Raw genomic sequence first — 14,573 nt, forward strand, 5'->3', positions numbered from 1 at the left:
TCCATTACAGCTCTTTTAATTTCTTATGCTATCGTATCCTTTCGTTTCCATCTTATTCCTTCTGTCTTATCTGTACTATTCTTTGTATAAAAACGTATATAGTTTGCAAAGGGTGAAAGAAAAAACAGTGTGAACTTGTACGTGTTTGCATGCAGAAAATTGGTATAAACAATGAATGACAGGAGTTCAGGAGTGAAATCCAGCAGGTTCTGACAGGTTCTGGAGAACCGGAAGCAGAAATTTTGAGCAGTTTGGAGAACCGGCAACTACTACCTCTGGCTGGCCCCAGAGTAGGGTAGGTTTGGAGATTTTGCAATATCCTTCCCCTGGAGCAGGGTGGGAATGGAGATTTTGCAGTATCCTTCCCCTGCCACTCCCACCAAGCCACACCACTCCCACCAAGCCACGCCCACAGAACCCGCAGTAAAAAAAATTGGATTTCATCACTACAGGAGTTACAGTGATATCGATGGCCAAGTGCTCTTCTTGAAGGTTTATTAATTATTCCAGAGTTGCCTTGTGCTCGTGGGATAAATACAGATTTTTGCAGTGTGGGAAGCGAGCATCAATTGCATTTTGAAAAACGATCCTTAGTATCTTGTCCATATTCTCCCCAGCAGAAACATTTTCTAAATAGTATTTACATAATGCAAAATTTATTGCGGCTACCATTCTTCAAAATAAAGAACATTACGTTGAACAGGCTCAGGCTCTGGAGAAAACTTGCAAAATTCTGGAAAATATTTAATCGGATACTAGGGAAACAGAGACTCAATAAAGTAATTCTTTCTCCTTGCATAAATTAACCTAATCTATCTTCCAACTCTTTATCCTCCCTCCCTAATTAGAGGCGAGAGAACTTTTGAGAATAGGAGACGCAGAAATTACTGCAGAAAGCTGTGATTCCGCTTTTAAAGCGGCAACAAAAATAGGCATTATTGTTTTGAAACGAAAACATGGTAAGCAAATTTTTTAAAAAATAAAATAAAGTCAGCCAACAAAACGATGGAAGTGCAGGGTTCTCAGATATATCACAGGCAGGCTTTTAACAGAAGAAACTCTCCTGGAAGGAAGGAAGGAAGGAAGGAAGGAAGGAAGGAAGGAAGGAAGGAAGGAAGGAAGGAAGGAAGGAAGGGATGCAAATTAATAAGAAAATGGAATAGAAAATGGAAAAAGCCCACATTGTTCTCGATGCAACAAGCACATAGGCGAATCAAAATTTTACTAGGAAATTTTACTAGGTGCATAAGCGCACCAGCATCCTAATGTTTTCTTTTATTCATACCCTTTACATGTACTTATAATTATATTATAATTATAATATAATAAATTATTATTATATTATATAACCATTAATCTTCTCATCCTTCCCACCACCCATCTCCTTCCACTTATGACTGTATGACTGTAACTTTGTTGCTTGTATCCTTATGATTTATTTATGATTTATGATATTGATTGTTTCCTGATTGCTTATTTATACCCTATGACTATCATTAAGTGTTGTATCTCACGACTCTTGATGAATATATAGTTTCTTTTATGTACACCAGGAGTCTATGCACCAAGACAAATTCCTTCTGTGTCCAATCACACTTGGCCAATAAAAAAATTCTATTTTCTATTCTGTTCTATTCTGTTCTATTCTATTCATTCATTCATTCATTCATTCATTCATTCATTCATTCATTTATTTATTTATTTATTTATTTATTTATTTATTTATTTATTTATTTATTATTTCAATTTTTATACCGCCCTTCTCACGAAGGACTCAGGGCGGTTTGCAGCCAAGTAAAAAGTAATACAAAAATTAAGAACAATTTTAAGAAACTAATTTAAATTGTTCTGTTTTGTTCTATGTTTACACTTGAATCTGTCATAAAATACATGCATGACGAAAATAAATAAATAAATAAATAAATAAGTAAAAAGACTTGTGAACTTCAACTCCCAGAATTCCCCCGCCAGAATGGCGGACCGGGGGAACTCTGGGAGTTGAAGTCCTCAGGTCTTAACCGTGGCCATGGTTCGGACACGCTTGCTTTCAAACGCTCATGCGCAACAGCAGCCGGCTTTTTTTCGAACAGCCTAGCCCCGCCTCCCTCGCAAAGCGCGCACCGCAGAGAAGCGGGGGTGGGTGGGAGGGGAGATAATAATAATCATAATAAAAAAGCAGCCGCCCTCTCGCCCCTCCCACTTTTCCTCTCCCCCCCCGCGCCCCTCCCGCCGGAGCGTCCACTTTCCGTTCGGAAGAGCGGCGTCTGCGCGCGCAGCCCGCAGTTCGATGTGGCCGGGATGGCGGGGGTGGGGGAAAGAAAAGGCGGGGGCGGGGCAAGAGACGGAGGGAGAAAGGGGCGTGACCAAGACGTCTCCCTGACGCTGCCTTGTCGCCCTGCCTCGGTGGGCGGGGCCAGAGGAAGAGGGCGTGGCCAAGCGGCCGGGAAGGAGGCGGGAGGGGAGGGGGCAGCGAGGAGTGAGGAGGGGGCGGTTGTTCCGTTCGTCGTCCGAATCGGGGTTTTGTTTTGGGGTCCTCTTCCCCCCCCCGGGGTTCAGGTGAGAAGCAGGGCTGGGATGGGGGGAGTGGAGGGGCTGGCCTCATCCGCCTTTTTTTCCCCCTCAGTGGGGGGGGGTCCTCTGAGGGGAGGGGGCTTCCTTGAGGGGGACCCCATTTTGGGGCTCCAGTCCCACCCACTCCCCTCAAACACATCCCCGCCCTTGGGGTCTGGGGGGGGAGAAAGTTGTGGTCTGTGAGGAAGCAGCATCCTGAGCCAGAGGTCTCCTGAGCATGGGCAGAGTGCCTTTGCAGACCCTTTCCCCCCCCCCACACACTTCCTCTTGCCTCCCCTCAGGATTTGGGGTGCAAAGTGTGGTTGTTGGGGTGCATTGAGGGTTGTCTTTGCCGCCCTGTCAGGGATTTGGATCCCCTAAAAGGGAGGGTTTATTTTATCTTTTATTTTTTACTTGGTATTATCTTTTATATTATGTTATCTTTTATTTTTTATATTATATTCTATATTTTAGTTTATATTTTATCTTTTAGCTTATATTTTATCTTTTAGTTTATATTATATTCTATATTTTAATTTATATTTTATCTTTTAGTTTATATTTTCTTTTCTTTTATATTATATTCTATATTTTCTTTTATTTTATATTTTACCTTTTCTTTTATATTATATTCTATATTTTACTTTATATTTTATCTTTTAGTTTATCTTTTATCTTTTATTTTATATTATATTCTATATTTTCTTTTATATTTTACCTTTTCTTTTATATTATATTCTATATTTTACTTTATATTTTATCTTTTATTTTATCTTTTCTTTTCTTTTATATTATATTCTATATTTTCTTTTATATTATCTTTTATCTTTTGTATATTATATTCTATATTTTATTTTATTTCATATTTTATCTTTTTTATTTTATATTATCTTTTATCTTTTTATTTTATATTATCTAATCTTTTTATTTTATCTTTTATATTTCATCTTGTTTTATTTTATATTTTATCTTATTTTATATTTTACTTTATATTTTTTGTCTTATTTTATATTTTGTATTTTATGTTATTTTTTTATTTTTTATTTTATATTTCATCTTATTTTATATTTTATTTTATATTTTTACTTTATTTTTTTATCTTTTTTGTGTTTTATCTTTTTATTTTTTATTTTGTTTTATTTTATAGTTTATATTTTATTTTATTTTATTCTATATTGTATGCTATATTTTATCTTTTGTATTATAGTTTACTTTTTATATTATATTTTGTATTTTATTTTGTATGTTATATTTTTATTTTATATTTTGCTTTGTATTTTATGCTTTATATTTTATGTTTTATTTTATATTTTACTTATTCAGTTTATTGGCCGCCCATCCGACCACCAGGTAAATCTCGAGTGGCTTGCTACAGTAAAAAAAAAACAAAATAAAAATAAAGCTATGGAATTAACATACTACAAAAAGTATACAACCGAAAGAGGGTTGGGTATTACTAAGGAGGGTTGGTCTTTCCAGACTGAGATAATCGCTTTATAAACCTTACATTCTCAGAATCAATCGACTGTCCATCCTGAAGCTGCCCGTCCTCCAGGAAAACTTGAGCAGAATGCCATCCGATTTTCCAGCATTTTGATACCAGTTATTACCATTACAAGCTGCTTTTGGTGAGTGTTGACTTAAAAGAGTATGCTTCACCTATGGAATAATGGAATAAAAGAATAAAACGGAATAAAATAAAATAAACCCATGGATATAGGATAAAAACTAGAACAGGAACAGGCTGGGCCAAGCCTTCCCAGCTGGTATCGGTTTGGGCTTCAAGGCAGTAGTGAAATCCATTTTTTTTTTATTACTACTGCTTCTGTGAGCGTAGCTTGGTGGGCGTGGTGTGACTTGGTGGGCGTGGCTTGGGCATGACAGGGGAAAGATACTGCAAAATCTCCATTCCCACCCCACTCTGGGGTCAGCCAGAGGTGGTATTTGCCGTTTCTCAGAACTGCTCAAAATTTCTGCTACCGGTTCTCCAGAACCTGTCGGAATCTGCTGGATTTCACCCCTGCTTCAGGGTTTAATGACAACAATTTCCTGTGGTCCGGACTCACAATCACTAAACCCTGAAGCCCACTGCTGCTCCCTAGAATAGAAAACACTCCAAAATAAATACAAAAAAGGGGAAATAAAGGAAGGCAGTTATGCCTTCACTAACTATGCCTGTAATTTTCCCTTTCTCTATTGCACCATTAAATTTAATTCCTTCCCCCCTCCCCTTTGGTAGAGATGCAAATGATAGGATAAGCAAATGATAGGAGTCATTAGTGTATAAACAGATACACACACACACACTGCCTAAGTCAAAGTTGGACTATGATTTGTGGATGGTTAAATCAATGGGGAATTTGAAAGTATTATAAGCATTATAATACAGGTAGTCCTCAACTTATGACCGCAGTTCGGCCCCAAATTTCTATGGTCAAGCGAGACATTTGTTAAGTAAGCTTTTCCCCGTTTTACGACCTTTCTTGCCTCAGTTGCTCAGTGAATCACCAGAGTGGATAAATTAGTAAGATGGCTGTGAAGTCAACCTGGCTTTCCCCCCCCCACCCCCCCCACCCTTGACTTTCCTTGTCAGAAGGTCGCAAAAGATCACGTGATCTTGGGACACAGCAACGGTCATAAATACATCAGCCAGTTGCCAAGCATCTGAATTTGGACCACGTAATCATGGGGATGCTGTGTAGGTCGTAACTCTGAAAAACGGTCATAAGTCACTTTTTTCTGTGCTGTTGTAACTTTGAACGGTCACTAAATGGACTGTCGTAAGTCGTGGAATATCTCTATTGTAAGCCTCCCAGAGTCACCTCTTAGTAAGATGGGTGGCCAATAAATGAAAGAAAGAGAGAGAGAGAGAGGGAGGGAGGGAGGGAAAGAAAGAAAGAAAGAAAGAAAGAAAGAAAGAAAGAAAGAAAGAAAGAAAGAAAGAAAGAAAGAAAGAAAGAAAGAAAGAAAGAAAGAAAGAAAAAGAAAGAAAGAAAGAAAGAAAGAAAGAAATATAGAGAAAGAAAGAAAGAAAAAAGAGAAAGAAAGAAAGAAAGAAAAAGAGGGAAAGAAGGAAAGAAAGAAAAAGAAAAAGGAGAGAAAGAAAAAAGGAAGGAAAGAAAGAAGGAAAAAGAAAGAAAGAAGCATGGAAGGAAGGAAGGAAGGAAAAGAAGAAAGGAAGGAAAGAAAGGAAGAGAGAAATAAGTAGAAAGAAAAGAAAGGGAGGGAAGGAAAGAAAGAAAAGAAAGAAAGAAAAGAAAGAAAGAAGGAAGGAAAAAGGAAGGGAAAGGAAAGAAAGAAAGAAAGAAAGAGAAAGAAAGAAAGAAAAAAAAAGAAAGAAAAAGGAAGAGAAAAAAGAAAGAAAAGAAAGGGAGGGAAGGAAGGAAAGAAAGAAAGAAGGAAGGAAAAGAAAGGAAGGAAAGAAAGAAAAAGAAAGGGAGAAAGAAAGAAAGAAAGAAAGAAAAAGAAAAAAAGGAAGAAAGTAAGTTTGCATCCAGAGCAGTTCTCCTTTGGATTGAGTCTTGCAACTGCAGTTTGAAGAAGCAATTTTAATTGCAGCATGAAAGTAATTAAAAATGAATGAGCCATAATCCTGCAGAATCTGGGCAAAACGGGTCAGTAGGGATCCTTTTCCTTGGCTGCTGCGCCTTTTATTTTATTTTACTCAGTCAGGAATGATGGGCTCAGATTGTACAAGGCTGAACGGCAGGGAAGAGGTAGATGTGTCTGTGTGACATTGATACTTTCAGATTTGAACTGTCTCTTTTTCAGGCAGAGGGTTTAGTTAAGGATGGACAGAGTGGATGATTGAATATGGGAGTAACTCATCCTACACGCTCTGTTCAACACTAAATCCTATGGAGCTTATTGGAGCTTGCGCCCACCTAAGTGAATGTTGCAGTCTAAAAAATGTTTTACATCTCAGCTTTATAATGGAAACCTCAAAAAAGGAACAGTAACTTGTAGTCCTTTAAAATCCAGAGATCTTCTACTTCATGCTTGTGTAAGAATAGAATAGAATAGAATAGAATAGAATAGAATAGAATAGAATAGAATAGAATAGAATAGAATAGAATAGAATAGAATAGAATTAAATGGGATGGGATGGGATGGGATGGAATGGAATGGAGTGGAATGGAATAGAATAGAATAGAATAGAATAGAATAGAATAGAATAGAATAGAATAGAATAGAATAGAATAGAATAGAATAGAATAGAATAGAATAGAATTTTTTATTGGCCAAGTGTGATTGGACACACAAGGAATTTGTCTTGGTGCATATGCTCTCCGTGTACATAAAAGAAAGATACATTCATCAAGAATTCTAAGGTACAACACTTAATGATAGTCATAGGGTACAGATAAGCAATCAGGAAACAATATCAATATAAATTGTAAGGATACAAGCAGCAAAGTTACAGTCATGCAGTCGTAAGTGGAAGGAGATGGGTGATGGGAACGATGAGAAGATTAATAGCAGTGCAGACTTAGTGAATAGTTTGACAGTGTTGAGGGAATTATTTGTTTAGCAGAGTGATGGCGTTCGGGAAAAAACTGTTCTTGTGTCTAGTTGTTCTGGTGTGCAGTGCTCTATAGCGTCATTTTGAGGGTAGGAGATGAAACAGTTTATGTCCAGGATGCGAGGGGTCTGTAAGTATTTTCACAGCCCTCTTTTTGACTCGTGCAGTATACAGGTCCTCTATAAAAAACAGGTTGGTAGCCATTGTTTTTTCTGCAGCTCTAATTATCCTCTGACGTCTGTGTCTGTCTTGTTGGGTTGCAGAACCAAACCAGACAGTTATAGAGGTGCAGATGACAGACTCAATAATCCCTCTGTAAGGTGGAACAGAAGCAGTTTTTGTGTTGTGTTGCGTATTCCACACCAATTCTGCATTTATCCCAGTATTTAATATTAAGAAGGCTCAACTCTTAACAATCGATCAATCAGAAGAGAGCTGGAAGGGGTCTTGGAGGTCTTTTAGTCCAGCCCCCTGCTCAAGCAAGAGACCATTTCAGATGGGTGGCTGTCCAGTCGCTTCTTAAAAACTTCCAGTGATGAAAGAACTTCTGGAGGCCAGCTGTTCCACTGGTTAATCGTCCTCACTGTTGGAAAGTTCCTCCTTAATTCCTGGTTGCTTCTCTCCTTGATTAGTTTCCATCCCTTGTTTCTTGTCTTGCCTTCTGGTGCGTTGGAGAATAAGTTGATGTCCCCTCTTCTTTAGGGCAGGCCCTCAAATCCTAGAATACTGCTATCTTTTTCGAACTAAAATATTGGTTTTGTTCAGGTTCTATAGGCTATTTTCAGGGTTATCCAGTTTTATCTGGAACGTAGCAACAGCATATACTTTTTCAATGGCTGTTAATTCTTATCGTACCGTCATCTGTTGAATAAGAAAGCTGGTGGTTAAAAGCACCAACCTAGAAAGCAGGAAGTGGTGAAAGAAAACTAGGGTTGGACTTTTGATCAGTCACTTTCTCTCAGCTATAAGAAGGCCATAGAAAAAATGCTGCTAAAAATGCTGCACCAAACACCACCACCACCCCCGGTGTGAATTTAGATTCAGGTTGATTTGAAGCACAAAACTTACCTTTTGAATAACCGTAAGTAAGATTCCATGAAGAATCTTCAGCGTCAGTTCCAAATTCTGTGTTGCAATGCGTGTCGGTAAACATTTAAAGATGTGCAATCATGTTACGTCTTCCCATATTTCTGCTAGCTAGCGTGTCATAAATTTGAGGATGAAACACATTTTATGGCCTCTGGTTATATCCTAATTCATAGTTATACCCTAATTTGTTTAGCAATATGGAACAATATACAACACAGTTGACTTGATTTATGATAAATGGAACATATAATTGCTCCATTTAAATACGTTTAATTGCATCTAACTTGTACTTGTGGGGTTGGGGTTTTTTTGGGGGGTGGAATTTGTAGTCAAGTAAATATGGTTTTGATCATGAAGTCTGAAATAAATTGTCTTGAATGAACTGAGAAAATTGTCTATGGCAGCTACGTGCAGGCCAAGCCTTGATCCCAAAAACTCACTATTGCATTGAAATGATGCAATCTTTGTAAAACATGATGAGTAGTCCAAAATATATCTGCACTTACGGAATGAAAACACATGGAAGATATTAACGTGCTTGAAATTTGCCTCTGTATTTTTAAGAGTGTTTATGAACGTCCGATTTGTTACGGTAAATGTTTGGGTAGAAAGTTGTTTTAGACTAAAATGCAGATTTTTAATTGCTGTTTGAATGTTACTTTTTAATGGACATTGGTGATCTGAAAATTCGGACTTGTGAGAGAATCTCAAAGGAGATAAGCCATAATATTTTTACGTGAATAGACACAAACATTAAATGGCATTAAAGAGCAAGCATTATTTTGAGAAATATTTAGCTACTTTGATTTTTTTACTAAAGGTAATTTGAATTAAAGTATACTTAGCTTTTATTCAGTTTATGGCAGTGGTGAAATGTAAAAATTTTTACTACCAGTTCTGTGGGCATGGCTTGGTGGGGGGGGGTAATGTGACTGGGTGGGCGTGGCCAACTTTTTTTTTTTACTTTTAAAAGCATTTTTTCTAGAACCTCTTCAGCCGAAGAGGTTGTAGAAAAAATGCTTTTAAAAGCCTCTGATGATCCCAGCTGAGCCCTGCGATCATCAGAGTTTTTTTTTTTTTACTTTTAAAAGCATTTTTTTGGCTGAAGAAAAAATGCTTTTAAAAGTTAAAAAAACAAACAAAATCTCTGATGATTGTGCAGCTCAGCTGGGCATGGTGGGGGGCACAGGGATTTTTGCTACCAGTTCTCCGAACCACCTATCACCATCTCTACCAGATTGGGTGATCTGGCCCGAACCGGGAGCATTTCACCCCTGGTTTATGGCTTATATTTTACTTAGCTTAAATATAAGCTTAGTTTATATTTTATTAGTTGCAAACAAGATGGTTGCAAGCAAATTACAAGGGCTTCTCCGTTCGATCCTGGGTTATGTATATTCTCTTCTATTGATAAGGATTAGCTTATATCTCAGTTCTATCCATTTTTGGCAAAGAGATTCTGCTCTAGAAATATTCTGTATCCTTGTTTAAAGGAGCAGTGTTGTAGTTTGGATGTTTGCCAGATTGGACATAAAACATTTGGGTACTATGAAGCTTTGAAGACCTGCTTTGCAGTCAAGAAAACTTTGGATTCTTTTGAAGCCGGTTTATGGTGCAAAATCAAAGGCAGTTGTCCAAAGTGCCTCACTTCAGTCTTCTCCAAAAATCTCTCAGCCGATTCCTTCAGAGCTTGGGCCACAGGGAGAAGACTGACAGGAATCAATCTGTGAAGAAAACTTCAGGAGAAAGCTAAGGGGGTTTCCCAGGAAAAATACCACAGGCCCACCAGAGAGGTTAGTAAGTAGATTTGTTGGCAAAGAGTCAGCCAACCTGACAAGAAGCAACGGATGGAAACTCATCAAGGAGAGAAGCAACTAAGGAGAAATTTCCTGACAGTTAGAACAATTGATCAGTGGAACAACTTGCCTCCAGAGGTTGTGAATGCTCCAATGCTGGAAGTTTTTTAAGAAGAGATTGGACAACCATTTGTCTGAAGTGGTGTAGGGTTTCCTGCCTAAGCAGGGGGTTGGACTAGAACAGGGGTCTCCTACCTTGAAGTCCACAAGTCTTAAAGGGACCAAGGTTGGAGACCCTTGGACTAGAAGACCTCCAAGGTCCCTTCCAACTCTGTTATTCTGTGTTCTGCATAAGGTACTGCATTTGCTTCCATCTTCTTTCTGTGTGGCTTTTCGGTCTGTTATTTCTTTTGTCAGCTGTTCCTCAAAAGCTTTAAAAGATTATTTATACAGGTAGTCCTCGACTTACAATTAATTCATTTCAAATTCTGTTTTTATATGCAAGGTCTTTACAAAAGCAACATGTTTTGCTGGCTTTTAAAATCGTAGCTCCCTGCCTCCCTAGCCCACTCCTTCAGCATGTGTAATTAAATTAAATTAAAACTAGGGCTCCTTGAAAGCTAATGTTAAGAGGATGAAACCACAGGCAAGAACATAACATGGTTCCTGCCTTTGTGTAGCTTTAACTCTTGATAAAAGTAGCAAGGCATTTTTCCCATTTCATTATTTTCTTTCAATTAGGCTTTCCTCCTGTTAAGATAAGAGGATTTCCTAACTTTAATGCCACTTATCTAGATGCAGTCTTATTAGGGAGGAAGAGAGGGAGGAAAAGAAGAGAAAGAAAGAAAAAAGAAGGAAGGAAAGAGAGAGAGAGAGAGAGAGAGAGAGAGAGAGAGAGAGAAAGAAAGAAAGAAAGAGAAAGAAAGTATACAGGCAGACCATGTAGTTCTCTCTTCCTGGTTGGTTGCACAAATCTTTATGCTGACAGCTGGTGAAGGAAGGAAGGAAGGAAGGAAGGAAGGAAGGAAGGAAGGAGCTCTATACAGCAGACCATGTATTTCTCTCTTCCTGGTTGGTTGCACCAATCTTTATGCTGAGTGCTGGTTGTAGAAGGAAGGAAGAAAGTGAGGGAGGGAAGGACAGAGGGAGGGGATGGGAAGGGAGACAGGAAGGAAGGAAGGAAAAAGGGAGGGAGAGAGGGAGGGAGGGAGGAAAGGATAAGAAAAGAGAAAAAGAAAGAAAAGGAAGGAAAGAAAGAAAGAAAAAGAAAGAAAGAAAGCGAGCTCTGTACAGGCAGACCATGTGTTTCTCTCCTCCTGGTTGGTTGCACCAATCCTTTTGTGCGCCGCTGGTTGTGCCCGTTGCCTAGACGATTGCTTGCTCTCGCCCGAGGATGTCTGGCTCGCGTAGAGAATTTGACGTGAAGCAGCTTTTAAAGCTCAGATGGAGGTGGTTTGGACAGCAGCAGCAGCAGCTCCCTCCTCATCCTAACGTCGGTCGCGAAGGAGACTTCTGGGACAGAAGATACCCCGCAGCAGCTGCCGCCGGTGGGAGAAAGTTTCTAAATGCGAACAGCCTGCTGCCCTCTTTGGCATCTGTCGGTTCCCAGAGGTCCAAGCCCCCTGGTTTGCCCAATCCCTTTTCTCGGCCAATGGCATCCACATCGGAAGTGCCCACCTTGGAGTTTACCAGGGAGAGCATCCAGAATTCACATCTGCTGGAGGATCCAGATGCTGAGGATGGAGCCGCTGAAGAAGAAAAAGTACCAACCCTCGTTCCACGCAGGTCGTTGCTTTCTCATTGTTCAGAATGAGCCGCGCTGGGTAGTTGTTGAAACCCATTCATTCAATATATATATATATTTGTTCCGTCATTGAAAAGCTGCAAAAATTCTGGGCAGCCAAAACTCTGGGTTGCTCACCAGCATTTTAAAAATGCAAATTTTTTACATTACAATAAGTAATCTGCCTGAGTAAATACAGATGAGCAATGGCTAATCTGTATTCAAAATGTCTTGGGGGAAAAAAAGGGACTAAGATGAATGTGTAGGATTTTAGAAAGAAAGGGGGCTAAAATTGGCAGCCAGATATTTTCTATTTTGTTGTTTAATTGTAATCTGGATTGGTATTTAGGACGGTTTATTTATTTTATTTTATTTTATTTTGTCCTTGCTGGATTTTAGAACAGGAGAGTAATGTAGGATTTATTTCAGACTCCTGCTGAAGCGAAATCCAGGTTAGGCATCACATTGTAGAGAATATATAGCTGGAGTTCTCTTTGTCACTTTTTTTTTTTTAAATGTAACTTTGTGTGGCTGTAGCATGCACATTTACCTGAGAGTAAGTCTCATTAGGCTAAGTAGCTTTCGTTCTGAACACATGTACAAACAACTGCATTTGAAAGTCCATTATCCTAGAATATTTGCATTCTAGTACTGTACTTTTCTTTATTTTAATTCTATTTTTATAGAGAAAATGTGTATTCTTATTTTATTTTTGTTCATTGTATACGATACAGATATATGAGAGCCGGTACGACAGTAGTTGCTATCATTAGAATGCAGTTTGAACACTGAACAGATTAATTATGTATGGCTCGGTACATGAACTAAAATGTATTACACCTCCTTTGTTCTTCTTAATTGTACAAACATTAATATTGTGTCAAGGACTGGTGGTTTAAAAAGAGAGCAAAGCCATCACATGTCGATCCCTTTATGCGACAGACATTGTCGAAAATGACAGATATACAGAAATAAAACATTTCTTTAATGGAGCAGAAAGTTATTTTCTTTTGAACATCAATAAATTACAGGCAGTCCTCGACATACGACCACAATTGAGCCCAACATTTTGGTTGTTAAATGAAACGTTTGTTAAGTGCGTTTTGCCCCATTTTATGACCTTCCTTTCCACGGTTGTTAAGTGAATCCCAGCAGTTGATAAGTTAGGTTGTTAAATGAATCGGGCTTCCCCATTGATTTTGCTTGTCAAAAGTTCGCAAAAGGGGATCACATGACCCTGGGACAAGCAACGGTCGTAAGTATGAATCAGTTGCCAAGCATCTGAATTTTGATCACATGATCATGGAGTGCCACGACGGTTGTTAAGTGTGAAAAATGGTCATAAGTCACTTTTTTCAAAAGTGCCTTTGTAACTTTGGATGGTCATTAAGTGAATTGTTGTAAGTTCGAGGACTACCTGTCCTAATTCTTCTGATCATATCAGCACTTAATGCTGATGTCAGGCATAAATAGATTGTGTTGCATTTACTAGATTTTAGTGCGCTGTTAAATATATCGGTTTAGGGTTGCTGTGGAGAGATAGTCTATTTCTATACAAATAATACCATGATATCAAAATGAATGTTTTAAAGAAAACTACCTGTATTATGTGGTATTCATAGGTATAATATGAATACCACATAATTTATAGAACCGTGGTGGCGTAGTGGTTAGGGTGCAGTATTGCAGGCTGCCTCTGCCCACTGCCAGGAGTTCGATCCTGACTGGTTCAAGGTTGACTCATCCTTCCCTCCTTCCGAGGTCGGTAAGACAAGGACCCAGATTGCTGGGGGCAATAGGCTGACTCTGTAAACCGCTTAGAGAGGGCTGTAAAAGCACTGTGAAGCGGTATATAAGTCTAAGTGCTATTGCTATATATTGAAGTATGACCAGTACTTGCATTTTTCTATTTAGACTTGTACGTCAGATAGTCAACAGAACAGCACTTAGACTTATATGCCACTTCACAATGCTTTACAGCCCTCTCTAAGCGGTTTACAGAGTCAGCCTATTGCCCTCCAACAATCTGGTTCCTCGTTTTACCCACCTTGGAAGGATGAAAGGTTGAGTCAACCTTGAACCAGTCAGGATCAAACTCCTAGCTGTGAGCGGAGGCAGCCTGCAATACTGCATTCTAAACACTGCGCCACCGGGGCTCATCCTGGTTAATTACATATTAATTTTGAGAGCAGAGTTATGCTCTGTCTTAGTTTAAGCTTAAATTATTTCTAATTGTAGCTTAGTTTTAGATTATAACATTGGTTTGGTTTGGGTTTTTTGTTTTTTTACTACAACTCACTGTTTTCATTTGTTGTGGTAAATTTATTAAAGATTATAATTACAATGAGAAAAAACAAATATGAATTTAAAAAAATAAAAATGGTGGGATTATTTCCAAAACCTTATTACAAATTTAACTGGAGATTAAATTTAACCCATTTGTAACACTCTAAAATCAAAGTTCTTATTATTCTTCGGCTGTTTATTCCATTTTTAAAAAACTTCTTAAAGTTGTACTTAAAACTCAAGACCACTGCCACCAACACTGACAGGGCAAGCTAGTATACCTATAAAATGAGAGTAAGCCTTCCTACCAGCACTGATGAAGTTACCTAGTTGGGTAATTAAAGGTCTGTAAGAAAACAACCAACCCTCACAGAGAATCAAGGACCCTACAGTGTTTAGGTACTTCGTGTACAGTAATCCAAAGTTCAGTTTTCTCAAATATTAATGTATCGGTTCAAGAGATACTCATGAAATAAATGAGATGCTTTGAAATGTGTATTGAAAAATGTCTTCGCCGACCTTAATAAAATCTTCCTCTAATGAATTC

General features: G+C 38.4%; 1 protein-coding gene and 1 long non-coding RNA gene across 3 annotated transcripts in view; one reads left to right on the forward strand and one right to left on the reverse strand.

Annotated features, from left to right (window-relative positions):
• Nucleotides 1-2,440: 2,440 nt before the first annotated feature.
• KLHL5 (kelch like family member 5) overlaps nt 2,441-14,573 on the forward strand; it is a 48,053-nt gene continuing 35,920 nt past the window's right edge. Inside the window, exons 1-2 of one of the 2 annotated variants that reach the window (XM_058193193.1) lie at nt 2,441-2,556; nt 4,066-4,178. Coding sequence is in view for 1 of the 2 variants with exons in the window: in XM_058193194.1 (XP_058049177.1) it covers nt 11,351-11,742 (392 nt within the window). In the remaining variant the exon portion in view is untranslated. Of the gene's footprint in view, nt 2,557-4,065; nt 4,179-11,335; nt 11,743-14,573 lie in introns of those variants that run through there. The other variant, XM_058193194.1, reaches the window with a different exon arrangement.
• Nucleotides 6,928-8,195, reverse strand: LOC131203218 (uncharacterized). The gene is made up of 2 exons (XR_009156320.1): nt 8,141-8,195; nt 6,928-7,933 (listed from the first exon to the last, which is right to left on the reverse strand). It is a non-coding gene; the product is annotated as an uncharacterized LOC131203218 (long non-coding RNA).

This window comes from Ahaetulla prasina, chromosome 8 (assembly GCF_028640845.1).
Source record: "Ahaetulla prasina isolate Xishuangbanna chromosome 8, ASM2864084v1, whole genome shotgun sequence".
In the NCBI taxonomy this organism is placed as follows: Eukaryota; Metazoa; Chordata; class Lepidosauria; order Squamata; family Colubridae; genus Ahaetulla; species Ahaetulla prasina.